The sequence below is a fragment of the Verruconis gallopava genome (assembly GCF_000836295.1).
Source record: "Verruconis gallopava strain CBS 43764 unplaced genomic scaffold supercont1.1, whole genome shotgun sequence".
In the NCBI taxonomy this organism is placed as follows: domain Eukaryota; kingdom Fungi; phylum Ascomycota; class Dothideomycetes; order Venturiales; family Sympoventuriaceae; genus Verruconis; species Verruconis gallopava.
Genome location: NW_015622137.1, coordinates 1,194,275 through 1,213,210, shown reverse-complemented (window position 1 = coordinate 1,213,210; position 18,936 = coordinate 1,194,275). Strand labels below are relative to the sequence as shown.

At 48.2% G+C, this 18,936-nt stretch overlaps 6 protein-coding genes across 8 annotated transcripts; 3 read left to right on the top strand and 3 right to left on the bottom strand.

Annotated features, from left to right (window-relative positions):
* Positions 1 to 86: 86 nt before the first annotated feature.
* On the bottom strand, positions 87 to 1,961 carry PV09_00450 (uncharacterized protein). The gene is made up of 3 exons (XM_016353190.1): positions 1,682 to 1,961; positions 1,545 to 1,632; positions 87 to 1,489 (listed from the first exon to the last, which is right to left on the bottom strand). The coding sequence occupies exons 1-3, from the start codon at positions 1,816 to 1,818 to the stop codon at positions 524 to 526; spliced, it is 1,191 nt and encodes a 396-aa protein (XP_016219447.1). The 5' UTR covers positions 1,819 to 1,961; the 3' UTR covers positions 87 to 523.
* A 125-nt stretch (positions 1,962 to 2,086) lies between these two features.
* PV09_00449 (uncharacterized protein) lies at positions 2,087 to 3,187 on the top strand. Its single transcript, XM_016353189.1, has 3 exons — positions 2,087 to 2,206; positions 2,261 to 2,555; positions 2,619 to 3,187. The coding sequence occupies exons 1-3, from the start codon at positions 2,201 to 2,203 to the stop codon at positions 2,888 to 2,890; spliced, it is 573 nt and encodes a 190-aa protein (XP_016219446.1). The 5' UTR covers positions 2,087 to 2,200; the 3' UTR covers positions 2,891 to 3,187.
* PV09_00448 (uncharacterized protein) lies at positions 2,970 to 5,127 on the bottom strand. Its single transcript, XM_016353188.1, has 2 exons — positions 4,934 to 5,127; positions 2,970 to 4,873 (listed from the first exon to the last, which is right to left on the bottom strand). Exons 1-2 carry the CDS (start codon positions 5,017 to 5,019, stop codon positions 3,145 to 3,147), a joined length of 1,815 nt encoding a protein of 604 aa, XP_016219445.1. The 5' UTR covers positions 5,020 to 5,127; the 3' UTR covers positions 2,970 to 3,144.
* A 183-nt stretch (positions 5,128 to 5,310) lies between these two features.
* PV09_00447 (60S ribosomal protein L34-B) lies at positions 5,311 to 6,476 on the bottom strand. The gene is made up of 5 exons (XM_016353187.1): positions 6,390 to 6,476; positions 6,145 to 6,253; positions 6,052 to 6,080; positions 5,801 to 5,873; positions 5,311 to 5,744 (listed from the first exon to the last, which is right to left on the bottom strand). The coding sequence occupies exons 1-5, from the start codon at positions 6,411 to 6,413 to the stop codon at positions 5,635 to 5,637; spliced, it is 345 nt and encodes a 114-aa protein (XP_016219444.1). The 5' UTR covers positions 6,414 to 6,476; the 3' UTR covers positions 5,311 to 5,634.
* A 142-nt stretch (positions 6,477 to 6,618) lies between these two features.
* Positions 6,619 to 14,403, top strand: PV09_00446. 2 transcript variants are annotated; one of them, XM_016353186.1, is made up of 5 exons: positions 6,633 to 6,652; positions 6,714 to 11,378; positions 11,431 to 11,591; positions 11,701 to 11,809; positions 11,866 to 14,403. In XM_016353186.1, exons 2-5 carry the CDS (start codon positions 6,946 to 6,948, stop codon positions 14,240 to 14,242), a joined length of 7,080 nt encoding a protein of 2,359 aa, XP_016219443.1. In that variant the 5' UTR covers positions 6,633 to 6,652; positions 6,714 to 6,945; the 3' UTR covers positions 14,243 to 14,403. The 2 variants fall into 2 exon arrangements, with proteins under 2 accessions (XP_016219442.1, XP_016219443.1); XM_016353185.1 differs by having other exon boundaries at positions 6,619 to 11,378.
* Positions 14,404 to 14,618: 215 nt separating this feature from the next.
* PV09_00445 lies at positions 14,619 to 16,816 on the top strand. Of its 2 annotated transcripts, XM_016353183.1 has the most exons (4): positions 14,619 to 14,777; positions 14,900 to 15,482; positions 15,549 to 15,845; positions 15,903 to 16,816. In XM_016353183.1, exons 1-4 carry the CDS (start codon positions 14,697 to 14,699, stop codon positions 16,082 to 16,084), a joined length of 1,143 nt encoding a protein of 380 aa, XP_016219440.1. In that variant the 5' UTR covers positions 14,619 to 14,696; the 3' UTR covers positions 16,085 to 16,816. The 2 variants fall into 2 exon arrangements, with proteins under 2 accessions (XP_016219440.1, XP_016219441.1); XM_016353184.1 differs by having other exon boundaries at positions 14,619 to 15,482.
* The last annotated feature ends 2,120 nt before the right edge of the window (positions 16,817 to 18,936 follow it).

Sequence of the window (18,936 nt, the reverse complement as noted above, 5' to 3'; positions counted from 1 at the left end):
ACGCTTTCTCGGCTACGAGGCGAGTCAGCGCTTCCGAGAGACAAAAAACATCCGACGATTGTATGATACTAGGTGAAATACTACTGATTTTGTTGAAATTGTGGTATCATTGTTCTATATCTTTTTTGATGGGCAGTTGTGCTTGTCGGTGTTACGAAGGATGAGACAATGCGGATCTATCTGAGCGTAAAGACTATCCAAATTGGGTATCAGATGCATTGTACTAGTCCGACAAGATCCCTCGTAGATTTTGGGGCGGTCGAACGGAGCACCCCCCCATTAGGTGCGAAACAACAATGCTTTTCTGATCAAGTACACACGCTGCTGTCCATGACTCGGATGTGATACTCAAGGCCAATGACTGCCGCAACAGATGGCCTGCTTTTGGTATCCCTTCTGTATGAAGATCACTTTATGGGCATTGGCGTATCAGAAGCGCCCGGGTTCTCTCGAATTCCCTCGTTGATGAAATTTGAGTTGTAGGCGGGTAACTCAGGAGGCCTCCCTGAACCCAGGTTAGTGCTTACTTCCTGCTCTGGTGTAACATCAGCTCAGCGCCATTTCTTATGACGCCCACCATTCCGCCAGTCTGAACAGTCTCACTACCTCCTCCACTTAGCCTATACTCAATCTCGCTGAGCCCTTCGAGCCAAGTGATCCGCGTCTGAGCAGGCACGTCCAATTCATTTAGTTGATCAGCAAGGTTGGAAAGGATATCCGCCAAGGCAAGGCCTTTGTTGTTTTTGAGCTCGTTGATTGTTTGGAGGCAGCTTGTTACATCACTAGTAGTAAGAAGGGTGTCGCGTATTATTCTTATGTCAGCTGGGTGGGGAGCGGCGATGCAATCGTAGATGGTTGCTTCTGTAATAGTATCCCTTTTGACCGTCTTTGCATCTATCTTTAGTGCGCCCGGAGGCTGCAAAGGCGTGCTGCTCGCATGGCAGGCCTGCAGAACGTTCAAAGCTCGTCGCATATCACCTTTACTGAGTTTGACGAGTGCCTTTATTGCCTCCTCTTCAATTTTTACGTCCTCGGCTTCAATGACATGATCCACAAGTCTCCTGATATCCTGCTCTTTCAAGGGACTAAACCGAAAACGCGTACATCGACTGAGTAGCGCCGGGCTTAACTTATGGGTGTAGTTCGCAATGATACAAAACCTCGTGTTGGCCGTATACTTCTCCATGATTCGCCGCAAAGCCATTTGCGCGGTGCTCGTCATGGCATCCGCTTCGTCAAGCACAATGAGTTTAAACGTCGCTAGTGAATTCGTGGCTTGAGATGTGGGCGCAGTGCTGAAAATCTGTTTGGTAGAGGAGAAGGTCTTGATCTGCTCGCGTACAACGTCGATTCCGCGGTCATCGGAGGCGTTAAGCTCAAGTACCATTTGGCGCATATTCTTGGCGCCATATATGTGGCGGGCGAGCGCGAGGATGGTCGATGTCTTTCCGGTTCCAGGCGGACCGTACAGCAGCAAATGTGGTAATCGCTTAGTTACGCATAATTTAGCATTCTCATCATACAATCGAGCGCAGAAAACAAACATTAGCTTCCACGAACTTGTTGATAGTGGCGAGAATATCTTTGTGTCCTTCCACGTCATCGAGAGTGTTGGGTCTATACTTCTCCACCCTGTACTTAAGTGAGTTTCTAGGAGGGCAGAAGCATGATTGTTATTTACCATGGCAATGTGTCTTCAGCTTCAACCGGCAAATTCGCTGCACTTCGTTTGCCTTTGGCGCCTATGTTGTCCGAGCTAAACAGTGCAGACTTCTCAACAGGCGCGTCGACCTCCATTTCGTCTTCGTAGTCGGACATATTGGCAAAAGCCGCGTCGGCAAAGTCACCAACGACGCGCCAAGAGGAAATAAAATATGCTTAGCACGGTGGTTACAGTTCTAGCGTAGGCTGAGCAAAGGCGAAAGGGCAGTGGGATGAAGATGTAGCGCAAATGAGATTCCTGACGCGCTCAACACGTCCGCTCGTGATCCAATTACGTGTGAAGTCGTTTTAAGAGGCGCTCTATTCCGAACTCACCCCACATTACGCACTCACAAAGCCACTCGAGCTCCAGCTGGGCACACAAGGCACAAGTACGGTTATAAGCCGCCGAGGACTCTGCTCTGCCCGTCAAGTGCATAAGCACACCTTCACAGCCCATACTTAATTACGCTCGCTGCTTGGTGGCGCATAAGTCACAATGCCCGTATGTTCTAAATTGCTCAACATCCAACAGGCGGCCAACTGACAACCAAAGCAGGCCTACCACAGCGTCTTCCTCGATGAGCCGAATCAACACCTTATAGGCAACTTTGCTCTCCTCCCGCTACGGACGCGTACACGGGGACCGGCGCTACAACTGCCACCCCTTCCAGCTGGCACATCAGATCTTGACATCGATGCCTCACATGAGTCTTACGACCCACTGGATGAGGTGCTCAGCTTATTCCGCGCAAACACATTCTTTCGCAACTTTGAGATCAAGGGACCTGCAGACAGAGTACTCATATACGGTATCCTCTTTGTGCAGGAGATATTGGGGAAGGTTAAGAGCAGTATGTCTTTGCCTCTACCGGTCTTTTCCAATGACACGAGAGAACTAACACGTTAGTACTTAGATATGAGTCGTCGGGAAGCCGAAAAAGCAATAATGAACGTTGCTCTGGACACAAACTTTGCTATACCAGGCGACGCCGGCTTTCCTCTGAATCAGCTGTTTGAGGGCCCAAAGGATAGGCATGAGGCTGAGACACTAAGGCAGTACATCATGCAGATGAGGCAGGAGCTTGGGGCCAGGCTGTTGAGCAGAGTCTATGCTGATGGCACGGATAAGCCAAGCAAATGGTGGCTGAGCTTTACAAAGAGGAAGTTCATGGGCAAAAGTTTGTGACGGGCAGATAGAGGAAATCCATAACAAGGCAATCTGATTCCTGGGTGGGAGGAAGTGTGCCCTATGTAGGAAGAATAATGTTATTCCTGCATGAGATACAATAGCTGGCCAAATTTAAAGAGCTAGAAACCAATACCATGCTACATAATTGCCAGGCGCATGCACAAGGCACATCGACTGTTACTATGATTATTGCTTGAGATTTAGCTCAAGCTTTTGCTCAATAACCCAAGCGTGGCGAAGCTACGTTCTAGTTAACATGTCACCATAGATGCCTCTGTCTTTCTCTTCTTGCTGAACTTTCCTTTGGCCTCTACTCTTTGACCTTTGATAGGTACTACTCTCGTGGCCGAGAAAATGTAGCCTTCACTTCCACCTCTACTTGTCATAACTGGATGAGTCCGCATCGGCAGGATTTGCCATTCTCTTGCCCGCGCTGTCTGTAACATAGGATTGAGCAACAGCGTCGGATCGACTGGAAAATCTTCTTCGTCTACTGCAGGCGCTCGGCCTTGATCGTCGGCCTGCTGCAGCATCTTCACATAACCGGCACGTCGGTCACGGGAGTAGAGATCCATGATTTGGGTCAATGGCTCAACAGAAGGATGGTAGACCACGACGTTTCCACCACCCCTAACGAGTGGGACGAGGTGCTTCAAGATCCCAATGGGATCCATTGTTGTGGCTACTATAAGAGCGTCGAATTCGCCGGCACGCGTGGAGTCTACTATATTCTTCACACGCTCCCAGCGTCTGCGTTTCTTCCAATATGCGCTGCGCTTTCCACTCTTCAAAGCAGATAATCGTTTATTAAGAGGTAGATTTGCCTCTTCCGCATCTGCTGGTTCAGGAACCGGTGGTTCTTGATAGAGTGGGTCGAGCGATGGCTCCAGAAGTTGGAGCCAGCTAAGGGTTCGAAGGTGGGTAAACAGAGGGTGCTTTGGATCTGGTTTGTCAGGATCGTAGCCGAAAGTTTCAAGAAGCGACATATTGGGTTGCGTATTAGCGTGTACGACGGTGATAGAGTTTGATTTGGCGGAAGATTGGACAGCCCGCTTCGTAGGCCATGGTCCAGGCGACGGATTTGTCCTTGTAGCATCGTCTTCATCCATTCGGTGTGTGCTATCGTTTCCTTGCGACAGTGAATTAGAATCCAGCCGACGTTTTGCCGATGATAGAGTATCATTCATTTCCGCGTCTTCATCTGCAAGTCCACATTTCGTCGCTATATTGGCTTCCTGTTCTTCGTTCTCCGGGGAAGCATGCAGGATGCCCATTTTCTCCGCCATTGCCGCAACCACAAGCCCACACGTGTCATCGATAACCAAGTACCTTCCCTTCCCGAGATCAACATCACTTCCCCCTTCATCATGATCTTCGGCGTGGTAATGCACATTCCCCCAGCTCATCATTAGTCCTAAAGTCTCCTCTCTCAGCTCCATGATGCGAGACGGGTCCTTCTCAATCCAAATCTTCGTCAAGACATTCACATCAGTAGGTAATACTGTAAACCGTTTCATGTACTTCTTGCTTTTTCGAAGCGTGTACTTGGCCAGCGAAAATTCCGTTTTCTCCCCTAATGCCGAATGTGCCGCCATGATTTTAGCGATGATCTCCTTACCAGACCCTGCGCTGGCTTTCTTGAGAGCCTCAATTTCTTCATGGCTGAGTGCTTGGCGAGATGGATCGTCAATAGTTAGTCTATTGTTGCGAATTAGGACTTCGCCCTCGTCCGTCACGAGATCAAAAGACTCATTTGCTAATGATCCAGTTGCCTTCTCATCTCGTGATTCTGCAGGGGTAAAGGTATCATTGGATAGAGTCTCTGCATGTAATTCTGCGGCAGGAACTGCGCGGAGCAGAGTTATCTTCTTCTTCGAGTCGCCTTCGTCTTGCTTCTCTACAAGTTCATATGTGACGTAGTATGGTCGACCAATAAGCAGGTTTGCCGAGAATGAACCATATTTAGGTATCGATATTGTACTATTCAAGTGTTGTCAGCGTATTTTCAAAGACCATCACCACAGTTGGATGAAGTCTCACGTGTCTGCAGTGACCGGCGCGACCTTGTACTGTCCATTTTGGAGCCGCAAAACGACATTCGTATTTGGCAGAACGTACGACTGCATCCGATATGCTTTCAGAAACCCTGCTCTTTACTCTTCTAGAATTGCACGTATTCACTGGAAAGTCTTGACGGTCGTTATTGGCATGTATTCTGATGCAACCGATGCAAAGTTTATAGAATAATGTTCGTCCAATAGCAGGCCAGCAAAATTCTCCCTATGTGGTTGCTAACGATTTGGAAATCACCTAGCAAATATTTGACCCTGAATCAGTAGCATGACAGAAAGATAAGTTATAGGACGTTAAACGCTGCTCTTGAATACATTCTGCTGTGAAGCAAAAACTTAAGAATCGTTCACTTAAAATGGTTCAGTTCACTATCAAACTGCAGTAGGCTGAAGACATCAACAATTACGGTTTACCATAGGAGAACAGGACTATGACACAATAGCGATGCATAGGGAACGTGGAAAAATTCGTTTTGCAGCTAGTATTCCATTGAAGCTGCTATGTAATGTACTCGAAGCTCAATACCCGTAAGATCACGCCGACGAACCCGTAGGTTCATGATGCTTTAGCTTCTTGACCTTTGCCATTTTGTATTCCATGACACACAGAGACAACGCGCGGCCCTTAGGACTACCATCATGTCACACCGTCATTCGTCATCAACCTATTCATCGCTTCTTCTGCTGGCTCTCCTTGAGCACCTTCTTGACGATCTTCTGCTCCTCAATCAGGAAAGCACGAACGACACGGTCCTTGACGCAGTTGGCGCATCTCGAGCCTGATATAGGTTAGTTGACGCCCGTGGTTGGATAGTCTCATCCTATGGGAACTTACCTCCATAAGCGCGAGAGACAGTCTTCTTTGGCTTGGAGATAGTGGCATATTTACGGGGGCGGAGAGCAGGGATCTAATGACCGTCAGTATTGGTAGCTCATTCGGCATGCAACGGGTCGCCGTAGTGGTCAGAGCATTGCTGTTCTTGTGGAGACCTCTCTGGCTCAAAATCGGCACGGATGAGAGAGGCCAAGCGCAATAACCGTATTGACGCCCGACAAATATAGACAACGCAACGCTTAATCACGTACACCTGGAAGCTTAATTCCACAGTCACCACCTGTTACTCAATGTCAGTCTAAAGCTTGGATGATGGCCCAATGCGTTTCGTCGATTGATCGTACATTTTGGGGCTGTTCCTCGCTTCTTGATGTGAAGAGTGCGTAGTTCACCACCAGGGGTCTTGATGGTGCGGGTTTTGTTCGAACGGGTGTTGTAAGGCATGCGCCTTCGCTGTCGTCTCCATGTCAGCATATCCTCTAGGACTTTCTTTGCTGGTCTTTCCGTCTTGCACGTAGAGCAGGTAGCTCAATACTTGAACGCAAACCACAAATAGGGAGATGAGCTTGTAGGGGAGTATTGAACGTACGTATTTGACTCGGTTGTCTGGCATTTTGGCGGTTGTGCGTATCAAATGATGTTGTCGCGAAAGTGCACTTTTTCCGAGTCGTGAGCAAATTCGAGAGTTCGTGTGCGAAGTGGGCCCACTTTAATTGTCAGGCCGCAAGGCGTTAAAATCTGAACGCCATAAGGCTGCAAATCTGCATGCATCCAGGACTTTTTCCAACGGCGCCACAACTTGATTGAAAGAAAGACATCACAACCTCCAGCAATCTCGCATCGCTGGAAAGGGTGAGCCTGTTCCAGAGTCACCATATATCAGGGCCTGTCAAATATTTGCTAACAAATCAAGCCGCGACTGCCTTGGATCCCTTGGAAATTCTCATCCAACGTCGAGTCGCGCCTGGTGGATTAAAAGTTACGTTACGAGGTCGCGTGTTTTGCGCGCACCTCAGTCTCACCTTAGTGGACTGTTCCAAACTCTTCTCAGCGACTTTGTCAAGAGTTTGGCGATAGAGCATTACTTGGTGAGAAATCGGCTGTAATCAAGACTTGGGCGAAGCGCTTGCGCTCTCGTTTTCAACATGACATCGCGACCACCTCCTCCGCCGCCGCCTGGCGCAAATATACCACCGCCCCCACCTGGTGCACACATACCGCCTCCTCCACCCCCTCCTCCAGGCTTCGATCAACCAGTGGCAAATGCACATGTTGCAAAATTTGCAGCAAAGAAGAACGAATGGCTGAGAATGCAGAGGCAGCGATTTGGGGAAAAGAGGAAGGGGGGATTTGTGGAAACACAGAAGGCAGACATGCCGCCAGAGCATTTGCGAAAGATTGTCAGAGACATCGGCGACGTTTCACAAAAGAAATTCAACAGTGACAAACGAAGTTACCTGGGTGCGCTCAAATTCATGCCGCACGCTGTGCTTAAACTGCTTGAAAATATGCCCATGCCCTGGGAATCGGAGCGGCAGGTGAAGGTTCTTTATCATATCAACGGCTGTCTTACCCTTGTCAACGAAATCCCTCGAGTCATCGAACCAATTTTCTACGCGCAGTGGGCAACAATGTGGGTCTGCATGAGACGAGAGAAAAGTGACAGACGACACTTCAAGCGCATGCGATTTCCGCCTTTCGATGATGAAGAACCACCTCTTTCATACTCGGAGAACATCGAAGGCGTTGAACCAGGTGAGCCGATACAGATGGAGCTCGATGAAGACGAAGATGGTCCTGTGTACGAATGGTTCTACGAGCATCGCCCGTTGATAGACACTCCACACGTCAACGGCCCCAGCTACAAGACGTGGAATCTCACTCTTCCACAGATGGCAACACTTTATCGACTCAGCCATCAACTCCTAAGCGATGTCGTTGACAAAAATTACTTCTACATGTTCGACCGTGAGAGCTTTTTCACTGCCAAAGCGTTGAACGTTGCAATTCCTGGTGGCCCACGGTTTGAGCCATTGTACAAGGACATAGACCCGAACGAAGAGGATTTCGGCGAATTCAACGCTATTGATCGCATCATCTTCCGGCAACCCATTCGAACCGAGTATCGAGTTTCCTTTCCATTCCTGTACAATTCATTGCCGAGAAGCGTACGAGTCTCATGGTACTCCTATCCCCAAATCGTCTATGTGAGAACGGATGATCCAAATCTCCCCGCTTTTTACTTTGATCCTGTTATCAATCCAATAGCTCTCCGGTCTGTCGCTCCGAAGAACATTTCAGTGAGCCACGAAGATGAGATCTTTGGATTCGGTAACAATGAAGACGATGATTTCGAACTAGATGGTATCGAGCCATTTTTGTCCGACAAACCGCTTTATACTGAGGACACGTCATCCGCAATTGCTCTATGGTGGGCACCCCACCCCTTTGACAAACGATCGGGGCGGATGATCAGAGCACAAGACGTGCCACTGGTTAAGCAGTGGTATCTTGAACATGTACCACGCGATCAGCCTGTTAAAGTGAGGGTTTCGTATCAGAAGCTGCTTAAGACATATGTGCTCAATGAGCTGCACAAAAGGCCACAAAAGGCACTCGCCAAGACCGATCTTTTGCGTTCCTTGAAGAACACTAAGTTCTTCCAACAGACAACAATCGACTGGGTCGAAGCGGGTCTCCAAGTCTGCCGACAGGGTTTCAATATGCTCAATTTGTTGATTCACAGGAAAAACCTGACATATCTGCATCTGGATTACAACTTCAATTTGAAGCCTGTCAAAACTTTGACAACAAAAGAGCGAAAGCGATCCCGTTTCGGCAATGCTTTCCATCTCATCCGCGAGATTCTGCGCTTGACGAAGCTCATTGTCGATGCTCAAGTCCAGTATCGATTGGGCAATATTGATGCTTTCCAACTCGCGGATGGCATCTTATACGCCTTCAACCACGTTGGCCAGCTAACTGGCATGTATCGCTACAAGTATAAACTCATGCATCAAATTCGGTCCTGCAAAGACTTGAAGCATTTGATTTATTACAGATTCAACGCCGGGCCAGTAGGCAAGGGTCCAGGCTGTGGCTTCTGGGCTCCAGCTTGGAGAGTATGGCTTTTTTTCCTTCGTGGTATTATTCCACTATTGGAACGATGGCTCGGCAATTTACTTTCTCGTCAATTTGAGGGTCGTCACAGCAAGGGCGTCGCGAAGACCGTGACTAAACAGCGTGTTGAGTCTCACTTCGACCTTGAGCTACGCGCCTCTGTTATGGCCGATCTCATGGACATGATGCCTGAAGGTATAAAGCAAAGCAAGGTCAATGTTGTCCTCCAACACTTGTCTGAGGCATGGCGCTGCTGGAAGAGCAACATTCCGTGGAAGGTGCCTGGCCTGCCTGCTCCGATCGAGAACATCATACTACGTTACGTGAAAAGCAAAGCGGATTGGTGGATTTCGGTTGCACACTACAACCGTGAACGTATCCGACGAGGTGCCACCGTCGATAAGACTGTTGCAAAGAAAAATTTGGGGCGATTGACCCGTTTATGGCTGAAGGCAGAGCAAGAACGACAGCACAACTACATGAAGGATGGGCCATATATCTCATCTGAAGAGGGCGTTGCAATTTATACCACAACGGTTCACTGGCTGGAATCACGGAAGTTTCAACCCATCCCGTTCCCGAGCGTATCTTATAAGCATGACACCAAAATCCTTATCCTTGCGCTGGAGAGACTGCGCGAGGCATACTCCGTGAAGGGTCGCCTCAATCAGAGCCAACGTGAGGAATTAGCGCTTATTGAGCAAGCATACGACTCCCCACAATCTTTCTTAGGCAGGATCAAGCGATATCTTCTCACTCAGCGAGCCTTCAAGGAAGTTGGTATTGACATGAACGATAACTACAGTACAATCAATCCTGTCTATGACATTGAACCCATGGAAAAAATTGTTGATGCATATCTCGATCAATATTTGTGGTATCAGGCCGATACTCGACATTTATTCCCGTCATGGATCAAACCTTCCGATTCAGAAGTGCCACCACTTCTGGTTTATAAGTGGGCTCAAGGTATCAATAACTTGGATAAAGTCTGGGAATACGAGAATGGCGAGTGCAATGTCTTGATTGAGACACAGCTCTCAAAAGTTTATGAGAAGATCGACCTCACTCTACTGAACCGTCTTCTTCGTCTTATCATGGATCACAATTTGGCTGACTACATATCCGCCAAGAACAATGTTCAGCTAAATTATAAGGACATGAACCACACCAACCATTATGGCATGATTCGAGGCCTGCAATTTTCTGGATTCGTATTCCAATATTACGGTTTGGTTATAGATTTGTTGCTTCTTGGTCTGCGCCGTGCGAGCGAGCTTGCTGGTCCTCCAAACAATCCGAATGACTTCTTGCAATTCCGCGACAAGGCTACGGAGACTCGACACCCCATTCGGCTGTATACACGCTACATTGACCGCATCTGGATATTTTTTAGGTTCACGGCTGATGAATCGCGTGATCTCATTCAACGCTTTTTGACTGAACAACCAGATCCTAACTTCGAGAATGTCATTGGGTACAAAAATAAGAAATGCTGGCCGAGGGACTCGCGCATGCGCCTGATGAGGCACGATGTTAATCTTGGACGAGCCGTGTTTTGGGATCTGAAGAACAGACTACCACGTTCAGTCACCACAATTGAATGGGATGATACGTTTGCAAGTGTCTACAGCAGGGACAATCCCAATCTACTCTATTCCATGTGTGGCTTTGAAGTTCGAATCCTGCCAAAGATTCGGAATCTAGGTGATGAATTTCCTACGAAGGACAGTGTCTGGTCTTTGGTAGACAACCAAACAAAAGAACGCACCGCATACGCTTTCCTACAAGTGACTGAAGAGCACATCGCTGCATTCAATAACCGCATCAGACAAATCCTGATGTCTTCAGGCTCAACGACGTTCACCAAAATAGCGAACAAGTGGAATACGACTCTTATTGCGCTTTTCACGTATTATCGTGAGGCTGCCGTGTCAACAGTCAATCTCTTGGACACAATAGTCAAGTGCGAAACGAAAATCCAAACCCGTGTCAAGATTGGCCTGAACTCGAAAATGCCGTCGCGTTTTCCACCGGCAGTTTTTTACACGCCAAAGGAGCTTGGTGGTTTGGGTATGATATCAGGTTCTCATATTCTTATTCCCGCCAGTGACAAGCGTTGGTCAAAACAAACAGAAACTGGAGTCACTCATTTCCGCGCCGGAATGAGTCATGATGAGGAAACGCTAATTCCCAATATTTTCCGCTACATCATCCCTTGGGAAAGCGAATTTGTTGATTCTCAGCGTGTCTGGACGGAGTACTCGCAGAAACGACTGGAAGCCCTGCAGCAGAACAGACGCCTTACCCTTGAAGATCTTGAGGACAGCTGGGACCGCGGATTACCCCGAATTAATACTCTTTTCCAAAAAGACCGCAGTACTCTTAGCTTTGACAAGGGCTTCAGGACTCGCATGGAGTTCAAAGTATACCAATTAATGAAGAGCAATCCATTCTGGTTAGTAACTACTCTAAGCTTTTGACATGGGCGCATTTTAACTTTGCCCTAGGTGGACATCGCAACGTCATGATGGTAAACTGTGGAATTTGAATGCGTATAGAACAGACGTTATTCAGGCCTTGGGTGGTGTGGAAACTATTCTCGAACACACACTGTTCAAAGCGACTGCATTCCCATCGTGGGAAGGTCTTTTCTGGGAGAAAGCTTCAGGTTCGTATACGACCTTTCGACTAAATGACGGATGTGATCAATGTTTCGATCTATTGCAACAGTGTCCTTCCATGTAATTCTCAAAGAATTCCTACTAACATTGATCTAGGTTTTGAGGAGTCTATGAAATTCAAGAAATTGACCAATGCTCAACGAAGCGGTCTGAACCAAATTCCAAACCGCCGATTCACTCTTTGGTGGTCACCGACAATCAACAGGTGTGTATTACCAATTTTTTTATTTCGCACTTGGATGAAGCTAACAAAATGTGCAGAGCGAATGTCTATGTCGGTTTCCAGGTCCAACTTGATCTGACCGGTATATTTTTGCACGGCAAGATTCCCACACTCAAGATTTCCCTCATTCAGATTTTCCGTGCACACTTGTGGCAGAAAATTCATGAGTCCGTTGTTATGGACTTGTGCCAGGTCTTTGATCAGGAATTGGAGGCTCTCGGCATCGAAACTGTGCAGAAAGAGACAATCCATCCTCGAAAGTCATATAAGATGAACAGCTCTTGCGCTGACATCTTACTTTTTTCAAGACATAAATGGAGTGTTTCGCAGCCATCCTTACTTTACGACAACAAGGACGCCATGACCGCGAACACCACGAACAAATTCTGGATCGATGTACAATTGAGATACGGTGATTACGATTCTCATGACATTGAACGATACGTGCGAGCCAAATATCTTGACTACACCACGGACAGCATGAGCATCTATCCATCCGCCACTGGTCTGATGATTGGCATTGACCTTGCCTATAACTTGTATTCGGCCTATGGTCAATATTTCCCAGGCCTGAAACAACTCATCCAACAGGCAATGGCGAAGATTATGAAGGCGAATCCAGCTTTGTATGTCCTGCGTGAGCGCATCCGAAAGGGTCTGCAACTGTATGCTTCAGAGACCAACCAGGAATTCTTGAATTCTCAGAACTACTCCGAGCTGTTCAGCAACCAGATCCAGCTCTTTGTTGACGACACCAACGTCTATCGTGTTACCATTCACAAGACGTTTGAGGGTAATCTGACAACGAAACCAATTAATGGTGCCATCTTCATATTCAACCCTCGCACAGGCCAATTATTCTTAAAGATTATTCACACTAGTGTATGGGCTGGTCAGAAACGTCTTGGTCAGCTCGCAAAGTGGAAGACGGCGGAAGAAGTTGCAGCGCTAATCCGATCCTTACCTGTCGAAGAGCAGCCCAAGCAGCTCATCGTTACCCGTAAAGGTTTGCTCGATCCTCTCGAAGTACATCTATTGGACTTCCCGAACATCTCTATTCGTGCATCCGAACTGCAGCTCCCTTTTCAGGCCGCGATGAAGGTGGAAAAGCTCGGTGACATGATTTTACGAGCAACTGAGCCCAAGATGATCTTGTACAATCTATATGACGAATGGCTAAAGACTATCTCGTCATATACTGCATTCTCACGTCTTATTCTCATATTGCGTGCTCTGCACGTCAATATTGACAAGACGAAGCTGTTGTTACGGCCGTCGAAGGACGTCATCACTCAAGAGCATCACATTTGGCCCACTCTAGACGATCAAGGCTGGATGAAGGTCGAGGCTGAGCTGCGAGATCTCATCCTGAACGACTATGGAAAGAAGAACAACGTTAATACTTCTAGCTTGACCAGCAGCGAAGTTCGCGACATTATTCTGGGTATGGAGATCAGTGCTCCCTCGATGCAGCGCCAGCAGGCTGCAGAGATCGAGAAGCAGCAAGAGCAAGCTCAACTGACAGCTCGGATGACGAAGACGCAAAACAAGGATGGAGAAGAAATAATCGTCACCACAACTTCGCAGTACGAACAGCAAACATTTGCCTCGAAGACCGAATGGAGAACCAGGGCAATCGCATCTTCAAATCTACGCACGAGGGCCAACAACATCTATATTTCCTCTGAAGATGTTCAGGAAGAAGACCATTTCACATATATCATGCCGAAAAACATCCTGAAACGCTTTATCACCATCGCAGATTTGCGTGTCCAGGTGGCTGGTTATCTTTATGGTGCTTCCCCTCCAGACAACGATCAAGTCAAGGAGATCCGTACTATTGTCATGGTACCACAAGTGGGAAGTACGCGGGATGTGCAGTTGCCACATTCTTTGCCAGAGCACGAATACTTGCAAAAGCTCGAGCCGCTTGGCATCATTCACACGGTGTCTGGCAATGAACCGCGCTATATGCCAGCACAGGATGTGACAACTCACGCAAAACTCATGAACAGCCACGATTCTTGGGATAAAAAGACCATTACTTTGACGGTTTCCTTCACACCGGGGTCGGTCTCGCTCTCCGCCTGGGCTCTCACTCCCGAAGGGTATAAATGGGGTGTCGAAAACAAGGATATGTCTTCAGACCAGCCCGCCGGATTCTCTACCTCCTTTGGCGAAAAATGCCAACTTCTACTTAGTGACAAGATTAAGGGTTATTTCTTGGTGCCGGAAGATAACATTTGGAATTATAGCTTCATTGGTGCGGTGTTCGAGAGTGTTGCGAAAAGGAGACTTGACGTCAAGATCGATACACCAGCCCGGTACTATGATGATTTGCACCGTCCAGTGCATTTCCAGAGTTTTGGAGAGCTGGAGGACATCTATGTCGATAGAAGTGATAACTTTGCGTAAAGTGACGGATGTCTGTAAATTGTATTTGAAGTTGAGCACTTGTATCAGTACCGATCACGGATTATTGCTATGGAGAAAAAGTATTGAGGCTAGGCCCTCTCAGACTTGAGAGTATACGTCTTCAATCGGCGCAGGTTGAAATAAGAGAAGTGTGCTTAATGCCTTTTTTTTCCAGAGCTTTTTTTTTATTTTTATTTTATTTTATTTTATTTTTTTTTTTTAGAAAGAAGAAAGTCTCTCCAAAGTGTTCCCCAAGAAATTAGAGCTTCCAGCACGACGACAATCATTGCGTGAAACTGTAAACCAAATTGGGATTAGCGTGTACGGTTGCTTGAGAGCGCGGACTAAAACATCTTCACCTCAGTCCTAGCGCCATCGAGCATACTCGCTGTGTTTCCAACTACGCGCTCATCTTAGCATTGAAATCTAGTATGAGATTGAAAGCTACACCTGTATGGCAGAAAAATACACCTTCGAGGTGTTTCCAGTTGAGCGTTTTGCAACAAAATCGAGCACAGCTATTAAGGCACCAAAGGTAATGGAGATGACTCTTCGCAATGCCCACCAAGCGATTGCGTTAGACGACATTGCGCATCATCACTCTCTCATCTTCGGATGTCCTTGTTATCGCTTAGAACATGCTGACCTTTTTTCTAGGAGATAGCACATTTTTCTTATGATGAGAACCACGAGTTCCGTCAGGATGCTTCATCTCTCCGATATTTCTACACCCCGAGATTAGGGGCGGACTTATCGGAAGGTTACGAGCAGTTCATAAAACATGATGACTCTAAAGACGAACATCTCGATGGTCTGCTCAGGGCGCTTATGCATTATGAAAAGCAGACAGAGACGCCTTTCAAGGCAGACATCATCACCTGGAGAGGAATGATGACCAAGCTCATGACCGCGCCATTCGAACGCTTCGATGGGTTCGAAATGCGCGCGACCGTTTTCCAGGGAACTATATTCATCGAAGAGGATCATGAAGCGAAGATGCGGCACAACTCGCGAAACAACAGCAGGCCGGGCCCAGAAGGTATTCCGAACGATATGTATGCCTACTGGGGTTACAAATTTGAATCGCTCTGTCTCATTCCCGATACATGGGATGCTACATCCCGGGACTATATAGAAGGACGAGAGAGTCACGTTGTCAGCAACAAGGCCCAGTACTGTTCCATTGTGAGAACTGGTATTGGACCAATCAGCATGATTATGGGTGGTGAAGTCGACGCAGGTCCGTACACGTCCATGCAGTTAAATTAGTATGTACAAGTGTATAGTTCTGACCATCTGGGTACAGTATGGGATCAAAAACCTGAGGATCCCTCAGAACCGATCAATTATTTGGAGCTCAAAACCGCCCAAACGCCGGAATCTGAACTCGACGAGGTCAAATTTGAAAGAAAGCTGTGTCGGATGTGGGCCCAGTCATTCTTACTAGGCGTGCCGAAGCTCATCGTAGGTTTTCGCTCAAGGAACGGCATTCTTCAATCCACCGCCGAATTCAAGGTACGGGACATACCTGGTATGGTCAAGAGACGTCGGCAAACATGGGATGGCAACCTAGCAATCAAATTTCTGGAGCACGTTTTACACTGTAAGTCCATCATGCCAATATTCTCCTCAATCAGTGCGATACTAATCGACGCTTCAGTTCTCAAGGAAACGATCAGAGGAGACGGTGTATGGAGCATCCGCCGTGGTGCAAAAGGAGGACGGACGATCGAAGTAATGAAAATCGAGTCAAAAGGAACAGGAGGCATCCTGTCCGAAGAGTTCCTTCGCTGGCGCATGGAACTTCAGGCGAAGGAGGTTGCAAAGATGTTGGGCGGCTGAGAGATCCTTCCAGCTTTTGCTATGTCATCACAAAGCCGATCGTTCGTGATGGACCAGGCATCGTCACGAAGCGCAACATGCTGGCCTGTGCATAATAAACTTGCGGCGTTGCCACTCGTGCGCTTCATCCCCTTGTAATGGTTTGCTTCTTCCGTAGAAGAATTTCCCCAGCGGAAACCATGGTTGAAGATCCAGGCTCGGGGACAGATCTAGCTCGGTGGAGTGACTTGGTGGCTTAGCGTAGGGAGGTTTATGCTTCAACTTGTCCTCGGAGCTTGGACTCTCAATCGATGGCACCGTCGTCGACATGAAACCAGACTAGACCATTCTCCAAGCACTAGGATCATGACGAACGCTTTATCGGATGACGGACAAATAGCTGTGGCTGCAGAAGATCCGAATCAGCTTTGCCCCGCGACTTATTGCTTCCGGGAAGTGTTCGGCCTAGAATTGAAAGACTTGTAGACGAATTCAATGCTCTCTGCGACTTGGGCCAACGAAACTGAATACAAGTCGCCGGGGAAGTGCAGTCGCCACCTGTTCTGCGAAACATGACATGCCTTATCGCTACGGGCTTCCCGCGAGCCGTGAAAGGACAGCTTATTTTGTCACAAGAGAGCTGGACAAGCACTGCGTTCATCCGGCGGCAACAGCATCGGTTGGTTCATGGACGTCTAACGTACGTAAATATTTTTTCCCCCTATTTTGAACAAACAGAAAGAAAGAGTAGAGAAAAATCAATTCTGTTGCATTTTACTATCTGATTCGTAGCTCAGGCTGCCAAATCGCGTTGGTTCGCAGATTGCCGATTTACTTAAAGTTTCTTTTTCTTCAACCTCGCAAACTTGCCTCTCTTGAAGGCAAATGCCTATCGGGTTCTTGTCTTACCCTCTCTAGAACTAGTTGCAAGGTTGTAGTGTGTTTGCGTGACATAGCACGAGGTTCGCTATCAGCGCACTCTATGGCGAGACAGGAAACAAACAAAATGATCCCCGGCCTATGGTTCGGACGATGGGAATGTGCATGTGTGTCGATTGGAGAACTCAATGAGTTTTCTGGCGGACCGGCGTGCGAAGAAGACATCGTGCACGCGAGATCCTTGAATGCAAATCGAAGAGCTCGCGGCTCGCGGACGAGCAAAAAAGCATGATTCAAATGGGTCACATCAACGAAGCAGGTAGACCGTTGAAGCGCTCCACAGTCTCTTTAATTTGTCAGATTCAGAGGAAGTTGGACGTGCTGCTTCTGCGGTTTAGCCAGTGCGCGATGCGAGTCATCGCGTCCAACTTCATCTCGAAAGCTTAGCCATTCGGCACAAGGGCACCCCTCTACCCACTCTCGTTGCCATGGCGCTCTTCAACGCTGGAGCGTTCGGCTCTGTGCGACCCATGATGAACCGACAAATCTTCCGCACCGATCATGACCAAAAAAAGGCTGCGGACGACTCATTGACTTGCAGCTCAGATGGTCTAGGTCCTGATACTTTGGCTGAGTAGACGATTTGCGACGTCAATCGAGACAAGATTTGTCAAATCAACACTCGGCCGGATTGGTCTTCGGTCCCTGGCTTTGCATATTCGTCCTCCAGGAACAGCATACGAAATCTGCACAGCTTGCAGTAGCGACAGCAGCACGTACGGTTGTGGAGAAATTCAGGAACACTGCATTTCCTACTTTGGACACGGTGTGGTGGCTATTTACGTTCAAGTAGAGCTACCGGACGCACAGAGGAAGTGCAGGATGACAGGTGTCGTCAATTTGGAAAAGCCTGACAGCAAGGTCGCCAGGAAAGGCATCACATTTCGCACTGTGAAACGAGATACGAACGATGGAAGATTCTTTTTTTTTTTTAACCTTTGTCCATGGCTGACGCTGCTCCAGATCCTGTCGCTAAACGAAAAATGTTGGAGGACGCCCAGTTTCGGCGAACGACGGTGACTATCTTTCTCCACAGAAGATTTGCACGAACGGCCAACGGCCCGCTTGGCAAGATTCACCTCGTGAGACCCATGTCGGTCAGAGATTCTGAAACTGCGAGGTGGGTGACGATTTTTTCCCCCCCTCTGTTGGGTAACTGAATGGCTGCTCGGATGAATTCCTGGCAGCGGTTCGAGACTTGGGAGCTAGGCTTCCGGTGCCGACGTGCACTTGTAGTGACAGTGATCGAAGACGGGTATGACGGGGACCTTTGTCTGGCCCTGAAGACCCGATTTTGCAAACTCTATCTCTTGGACGGCGATTAGATCTCTCGTCTTAGTCCACCTGATCCCGGCATTCAGCTTTTGGCCGTCCACGAGCCGCGTGTGTATATGTGTGTGTCTGTGTGTGTGCGTGGATTGGCTTGCTTGACGTCCTTTTGATCAAGCGCCTGCACGAGCAGCCACGGTCCAAGTGCTGAGCAGCACGGCGTCTCCAAGACGCAATTCGCTGAATCGCTGGCGCATAGCACCGGCCAGTCTAACTAAACAGAGCACAAGGCGATGTGTCGCCATCAAGCCATCAACACGTTGCCGTGATCAGGCACATGTCTTTTCGTTCGCGCACATTCCTGGCCAGAGGCTTTCACAACTGGGGCTTCCCCGCGCCGTGCGGCATGATTGGCCAGTCGCTTGTTTCACATTCTGTGATGTGTCGATGAAACAAGAGGGGACGTCCTGTGCCGGACGGGTCGTCCAGCCACCGCCGGCATAGCGGCTAGAATGCAACTGTGTGGCTCTAGAAGACTGCTGAGAAGGGCATGAGGAGTCGGGCGGCATTGCGAAGGTCCGCTGCTGTGTCGAGACACGAGCAGCGCCGATGTACGAATGCACACTGTTGGCGCCCGGGCGACCAGATTGACGACCGACTGGGGA

Excerpts from the sequence above, each read along its gene's own strand:
- PV09_00450 (XM_016353190.1), bottom strand. The coding sequence starts at position 1,818 with ATGTCCGACTACGAAGACGAAATGGAGGTCGACGCGCCTGTTGAGAAG. Across the intron at positions 1,633-1,681 it reads GCTGAAGACACATTGCCATG|GGTGGAGAAGTATAGACCCA; the intron begins GTAAATAACAAT and ends ACTTAAGTACAG. Across the intron at positions 1,490-1,544 it reads ACAAGTTCGTGGAAGCTAAT|CGATTACCACATTTGCTGCT; the intron begins GTTTGTTTTCTG and ends TGCGTAACTAAG.
- PV09_00449 (XM_016353189.1), top strand. Across the intron at positions 2,556-2,618 it reads ATTGGGGAAGGTTAAGAGCA|ATATGAGTCGTCGGGAAGCC; the intron begins GTATGTCTTTGC and ends GTTAGTACTTAG.
- PV09_00448 (XM_016353188.1), bottom strand. The coding sequence starts at position 5,019 with ATGCAGTCGTACGTTCTGCCAAATACGAATGTCGTTTTGCGGCTCCAA. Across the intron at positions 4,874-4,933 it reads GCGCCGGTCACTGCAGACAC|TACAATATCGATACCTAAAT; the intron begins GTGAGACTTCAT and ends ACACTTGAATAG.
- PV09_00447 (XM_016353187.1), bottom strand. The coding sequence starts at position 6,413 with ATGCCAGACAACCGAGTCAAATAC. Across the intron at positions 6,254-6,389 it reads CAGACAACCGAGTCAAATAC|CGAAGGCGCATGCCTTACAA; the intron begins GTACGTTCAATA and ends TGGAGACGACAG. Across the intron at positions 5,874-6,051 it reads GTGGAATTAAGCTTCCAGGT|ATCCCTGCTCTCCGCCCCCG; the intron begins GTACGTGATTAA and ends GACGGTCATTAG.
- PV09_00446 (XM_016353185.1), top strand. The coding sequence starts at position 6,946 with ATGACATCGCGACCACCTCCTCCGCCGCCGCCTGGCGCAAATATACCA. Across the intron at positions 11,379-11,430 it reads ATGAAGAGCAATCCATTCTG|GTGGACATCGCAACGTCATG; the intron begins GTTAGTAACTAC and ends ACTTTGCCCTAG. Across the intron at positions 11,592-11,700 it reads TTTCTGGGAGAAAGCTTCAG|GTTTTGAGGAGTCTATGAAA; the intron begins GTTCGTATACGA and ends ACATTGATCTAG.
- PV09_00445 (XM_016353183.1), top strand. The coding sequence starts at position 14,697 with ATGGCAGAAAAATACACCTTCGAGGTGTTTCCAGTTGAGCGTTTTGCA. Across the intron at positions 14,778-14,899 it reads CAGCTATTAAGGCACCAAAG|GAGATAGCACATTTTTCTTA; the intron begins GTAATGGAGATG and ends CCTTTTTTCTAG. Across the intron at positions 15,846-15,902 it reads TCTGGAGCACGTTTTACACT|TTCTCAAGGAAACGATCAGA; the intron begins GTAAGTCCATCA and ends TCGACGCTTCAG.